General features: G+C 55.5%; 1 protein-coding gene across 1 annotated transcript; it reads left to right on the forward strand.

Moving 5' to 3' along the window:
• Positions 1–1,064: 1,064 nt before the first annotated feature.
• Positions 1,065–4,630, forward strand: LOC122682935 (15 kDa protein B-like). Its single transcript, XM_043886277.1, has 4 exons — positions 1,065–1,359; positions 2,045–2,146; positions 3,209–3,301; positions 3,905–4,630. Exons 1-4 carry the CDS (start codon positions 1,180–1,182, stop codon positions 4,043–4,045), a joined length of 516 nt encoding a protein of 171 aa, XP_043742212.1. The 5' UTR covers positions 1,065–1,179; the 3' UTR covers positions 4,046–4,630.
• Positions 4,631–6,309: the final 1,679 nt, after the last annotated feature.

Raw genomic sequence — 6,309 nt, forward strand, 5'->3', positions numbered from 1 at the left:
AGGGTGGACTGCTCTGTGCCTTGGTCTCCCCCCTGGCAGTCTTTAGTGAGAACAGCTGGTAGCCGCCCTCCTCCTCCCCAGTTTCTGAGTCTCCTGCAGAACAGGAACCCAGAACCGTGGGCGGGCTGGCAAGTCAACCCGCTGACCCCAGTAACAGGGGGAGCCAAGGACAATGGGAGCCCTCGGAGAAGGCGGAAGCTCCTGCGGTTCCCCTTGTGAGCTGCTGCCTGGGGCCGCCTGTGTCAACAGCCAGGGGTCCCTACCCTGATCCTGTTGGGGACAGCCTCCCCACTTTGCCTGCCAGGAACAGCCTGAGGATGTGGACATCAAGGCTCTCCCTGGAGAGGTTGCTGCTGTCAAACCCAATGAGAGGGACTAGTGAGCCATGACTTGTCAGATCTTATGATTTTTTTCGAAGTAAGTCAGGCATCCAGATTTTTAAGGATTGACAACCAGTGTTTTAGGGCTTCCCCGGTGGCTCAGCAGTAAAGAATCTGCCTGCCAACGCAGGGGATGTGTATTCGATCCCTGGGTGGGCAAGATCCCCTGGAGGAGGCAATGAAACCCACTCCAGTATTCTTGCCTGGGCAATCCCATGGACAGAGGAGCCTGGCGGCTACAGTCCAAGGGGTCACAAAAGAGTTGGGACATGAGTGAGCAACTTAAACAACAACAATCAATATTTAAAAATACATGCAACGTGGTAGGTGTCAGCCAGAGTACAGCCTTCGACTGGACCATCTGTCTGTGCTCGCAGCTGAGACGCGGTCACATACAGAACTCATGGATCCCAGGCAGCTGTTTCGGAACCAAACCACACCAACCAGGCAAGAGACGGCACGGGGTCCTGACATGCCAGAGCCAGGGGTGGCCTCCCTGTGGCACGGGGTAGGGCGTGAGACGGACAGTGGGCCAAAGTGAAGGGACGTGCCCAGCATCCCACCGGTCCCCTGCCGCCAGCTTGGGGCGGCCTCACTCCTAGGCCTATTGCCCAATCCCCCTTGCCTCTTAGTCACTGGTATTTTGGAATGTTGGCTAACAGCGGGTGCCTAGCAAAGGAAGAGACAGGCCCCTTTCAGGAAGGCCTCAGCCCCTGCATGTCGCCAGCAGGCCTTGGGCAAGGCTGCGTGTTTACCACCTAAAAGGAGCTGCAAGTGGCAGAGGATCTGAGAAGGGACGATGGCAGGGACTTGGAAGGCCCTGGTGCTGGTGGCAGGCTTGGTGGCTGTGGCCTGCGTGGCCCAACGCAGTCTGAGCTATGAAGAGATTGTCACCCAGGCCCTGAAGTTCTTCAACCAGGGGCGGCGAGGTCAGCGCATCTTCGGCCTGCTGGAAAGCACCCCGCCGCCACCTGACTTGGTGAGTGTCAGGGGCCCAAGCCCGGGGCGCGGGTACCGTCTACCTCACAGCATCCCGTGAGGCCAGGAGGCAGGAGTGAGTGCCCCACACAGGCACAAAGTGCTTGATTAACAGTAGATGCTGTTATTACTATAATGTTTCTCCACTCAGAAGGTAAAACAGAGACTGCAATCTCTCTCCAGCCTGACAGCTGGCTAGCTGATCAATTCCGGGATTTGCCCAAGGCTGGAATGTGGGGTCTGGGAGTCCATTCTGCACGCAGGCCCTGGACTTGCGGGAGTAAGCAGAGCTGTTTCAAAGGATGGACAGGAGCCGCCTGGTCCCACCAGCACCTCACCAGAGCCTTCCAGGGTCCCCCTTCCCACCCCCTTACCTCTCTCCTGGCAGTTAAGTGTGGGAGGCAAGTATTCTAGCTCCTTTGGCACAGAAGAGGACATTGAGGTGCAAAGACGGGAGGCGACCCCTCAAGGTGGTCCAGCCATGAAGTGGTGGCCTCCGCTGGTTTCCAGAAGCCCTGCATGCCTTCAGTCTCTGCTGCGGCCGTTTGGAGCGGCCGCCTCCCTTAGGTGGGAAGTGCAGGCCCCGGGCAAGTTCTTTCCAGCTTGGAACTGTGATCTCTCCTCCCTGACTGTGTTCTCGCCTGTGTAAAAGGGACATGACCGTGACTCTTCTCCTGCTTCTTTAGAACTCCACCACCATCCCGCTCAACTTCAGGATTAAAGAGACCGTGTGCTTTCTGTTCCGGTACCGCCGACGGCCCCGACAGTGTCCTTTCAGGGAGGGCGGGGTGAGTCTTCCGTCCATCCCCTGGCTCCCTGCCCCAGTGAGCAGGACAAGAAACTCCCCTTCTCTCTTACCTCCTTCCCAGAGGCCGTGTTTGCTTCCACCCACCCACAGACTTGACTGTGGAAGCTTTTTTAAAAAAATATTGGGTTTTTCCTTATGGCTTTTTCTCACTGCAAATTATCAATCCTTATTAGAAAAGCAATACATGCTAAAGAAATGACTAAATATTAAAAGAGAAAGAACAAAGGGGGACTATAATCCACCTCAGTTCAATTCAGTTGTTCAGTCGTGTCTGACTCTTTGCGACCCCATGGACTGCAGCATGCCAGGCCTCCCTGTCTGTCACCAACTACTGGAGTTTACTCAAACTCATGTCCATGAGTCAGTGATGCCATCCAACCATCTCATCCTCTGTCATCTCCTTTTCCTCCCATCTTCAACCTTTCCCAGCATCAGGGTCTTTTCAAATGAGTTGGCTCTTTGCATCAGGTGGCCAAAGTATTGGAGTTTCAGCTTCAGCATCAGTCCTTCCAGTTGAATATTCAGGACTGATTTCCTTTAGGATGGACTGGTTGGATCTCCTTGCAGTCCAAGGGATTCTCAAGAGTCTTCTCCAACACCACAGTTGAAGAGCATAAGTTATTTTTTAGTGTTTGTTGATGATTTTATATTCCACCCAGATAACTGCTTTTCTAAAATTAGGAAAATAATTTATTATAGCAACCTAACAAAACTTAGAGAAGCGAAGTAAAAAACAAAAAATCTGCAACCCCACTACTCAGGAGACAACATTAACTGTTGGTGTATCATTTCGGTACCTTTTTGATGTACACACGAGTGTTTTAAACAATATAACTCCCTCTCGGCTAATTTATGGAGACCCTTTCCCGTGTAAGAACCTGCATGGAAGTCCTTAATGCTATCGGGCGCGCACGGAGCCTGCCCGGGTGTCCCCAGCGGCCGCTGCTCCCTCCGGCGTCTAGCGGGTGGCTTGGAGCTCGGGAGCCGGGGGACCCGGGCCTGGGCGCCGTCCGCTGCAGCCCGTGTGCTTGCTCCCCGGCAGGAGGAGCGGAACTGCACCGGTGCCTTCTTCATGCTGCGGCAACTCCGCCTCCTGTCGCTCAACTGCGTGCCGGACGGTGAGCTGCAGCCGGAGGTGAGCCCCTGCGCCCTCACCTGCCCCAGTTCCGGTCTCGGCGGCGCTCTGACCGGTGACCGCCAGTGATCGAGGGTCCCTCACCCGGGCCACTGACTTAGGCCCGTGGAACCTCACTTCTGGAGGCCCCAGACCTTAGACCTGGAAACTGAACCAGTCCAAACGCAAGTAGTCTGGAGGGGAGAGGCGTGGCCAGACCTTGATGATTGATGGCTAGTCGTCTGGCTGAAGGGGATCGGGGCAAGGACTGATGGTCTCCTCCTGGGGCTGGGAGGGGACTCAGTCTTCCACCGGCTGTTCTCTGGGCCCTGAGCTCTGGTAACCTGCCTCCCCATCCCACTTTTGGGAAGACAAGCCGGAGGTGGAGCCTCCTGGTAAGTGAGTGGAATAGCCGGGGTGGACAAGAGTGGCAGGCGTTCCTAGCCCCTCTGGGCTTTGGGGGTAGGGCCTGACTGGGGACCCCTCCAGCGCCATCACCAAGGTCACTGCCTGGGCTTCAACACTCATCCCCACCTGGGGGGAGAGGGGCTACATGTGGGACAGGAAAGTGTGGGAGGAGGGGGGCGATGGATGAGGGCGCTCACTGTGGGATCACTTCTGCAGCCTCGCCGGGTAAGGCGCTCTGCTGGGTCCTCTGGGGAAGACCCTCCAGAACTTGACAGCTCCAGTCTGCCACCTGCAGTCAGGGACCTGTACGAGAGAGCCAAGTACGACATCATCTCCAACATCCTGAGGAATTTCTAGGGCTGGAGAAGGGAAGGGATGCCCTGCAAGCCCACAGCGACCTGCGATTCCCCCCCACCCCCATTCTCTTCCTCTGCTGCCCTCAGCACTTCCTGGCCTGCAAATGAGCCCCCCATACTCCTCTGCCTTTGCATACCTGCTTCCCTCTGCCGGGGATTCCTGCCCATCCTGTGTCTGTGGATGCTCCACATCCTTCCAGGCACAGGTCCAAAGTCACCGCCCCAAGGAAGCCTCTCTGCTCTTCCTGAGCAGCGCAAGTGTCCTTCCCTTGTCCGTGGTGCAGTCACGATCCTCAAACCACGCTGCCAAGTACGAGCTGCGTCCCGGGCTACAGAGCACTGTCTCTCCTGCCAGCCGGGCCCTCCTATGCCAGCTGCAGGTGGCTGGGGAAGGAGTTTCTCTGCCAAGTGCTCCTGAATCCCCGGAGGGCAGTTCTTTCTGGGCAGGACCCTGAGTGCCCCTGTTCCCTGCCCAGTCACTGTGACAACGAAATGTCCCTTCATATATCTGGCACCCCCAAGAGGGGGGCCAGGGCATCCTCCGCTGAGAGTGACAGGAGTGAAACACAATAAAATGTTTCTAAGTGAAATGATTATGTGAATAAGCGAATGAATCAAGTGTCAGGGCTGGGCCAGCTGGACTCGGGATGAAGAGACCAACGAGGCAGGTCCTGGGCGTGGGATTCCACTTTGCATCTTGGGCACACAGACTCCCTGAGGTCAGGGCAGGGACAATGAAGAGAAACGGGATAATGAGGGGTGCCATCTGAGGGCCATCCTGGGAGCTCAAGAAGGCATAGTAACCTGCCCCCAGGTTACTCTAGAACCACCTTTCTTTCCTTCCTTCCTGCTACCTTTATTCTTCCTCCTTTATCATAAAGCTCCAGCCAGAACTTCTTCCGGATCCCCAGACTTGCACGTCAGATAGCCTCACAGACGCCTCCCCACGGACGTCCCAGGGGTGCCACCCACTCAGAATCTTCCCTCCAGACCAGGCTTCTTAGTGCCCAGCCCCATCCAGCTGATGACAGCCTCATCCGCCCAAGGACCTGAGCCTTGCTCAGACTCTCTGCTGTCTCTTAGGGAGAGTCTGGTCTTGGAGTTAGTCTCTCTCCTGGCGGTTCCTGATCCATTTAGCCCTGAGAAGAGGGCCTGGCACATGGTAGTTGCTCAGTAAACACTTGTTGAGTGGACAAAAGCCTTTCTCCTCACCAGTAGGCCCCCCTTTTCAAGTCTTTGCTAGAGAAATATCTGTGGGAAACTCTCTCATTTGAGGGGCCATTGTGTAGAGCCCCTCGGGGGAATAGGTTTTTTTCAGCCAGGGCTTCCCTGGTAGCTCATCTGGTAAAGAATCCATCTGCAATGCTGGAGACTCTGGTTCACTTCTTGGGTTGGGAAGATCCCCTGAAGAAAGGAGAGGCCACGAACTCTAGGATTTCTTGCCTGGAGAATCCCATGGACAGAGGAGCCTGGTGGGCTACAGTCTATGGGGTCGCAAAGAGACGGACATGACTGAGTGACTAAGCACAGCACAGGAAAGCCAAGGACTCCTATTAATGACAATAGCCATGATTTATGAATGCTACTTCCCACACAGTGAACGGAAACACACTTCTCAGGTCTTAGAACAGTATTGCAATGTGCATGCGTCACCAGCAACTTTTAGTGAGAAAAGTACGCCTCAAGGAAATTGGCTGACTCAATGTAGTCCACACTCCAACCCCCTTGTGGTCTAAATCTTAGGGAGCACCAGTGGAGAGTGACAGGGGTGGGGGATGTTGCAGGGAGTGACCCTCGGGTGGGAAATGGGCAGGTTTGGGTGGACCAGGATAAACTAGACCTCAGACCATCTCTCCCTGTGGTGGGGCGATGATGTTCACCTGGAGAAGGCCCTTGTAGCCCCACAGAAGGTGCCAGCAGCTGAGGCACACCATGTATCACTCCCTTGCCTGACCTCCACCCCGAGAGAGTACTCCCAGGCCTCATCCAGGTCTTCTGGGGGGCCCTGGACACTAATGGGGCTCAGCAACTTCTCCCTGGAAGTTCAAGACTCATCTGTGGCCGTCAATGTTGCATCACATGAGGTCTGGGGAAGCTGGCCCATCATACAGTACCTGAGTCGGGGAGATCCCCTGGAGAAGGAAATAGCCACCCACTCCAGTATTCTTGCCTGGAGAATCCCATGGGCAGAGGAACCTGGCAGGGTACAGTCCATGGGGTCACAAAAGCTGGACAGGACTTAGTGACTAAACCACCATCATCACA

Source organism: Cervus elaphus, chromosome 24 (genome assembly GCF_910594005.1).
Source record: "Cervus elaphus chromosome 24, mCerEla1.1, whole genome shotgun sequence".
NCBI lineage: Eukaryota > Metazoa > Chordata > Mammalia > Artiodactyla > Cervidae > Cervus > Cervus elaphus.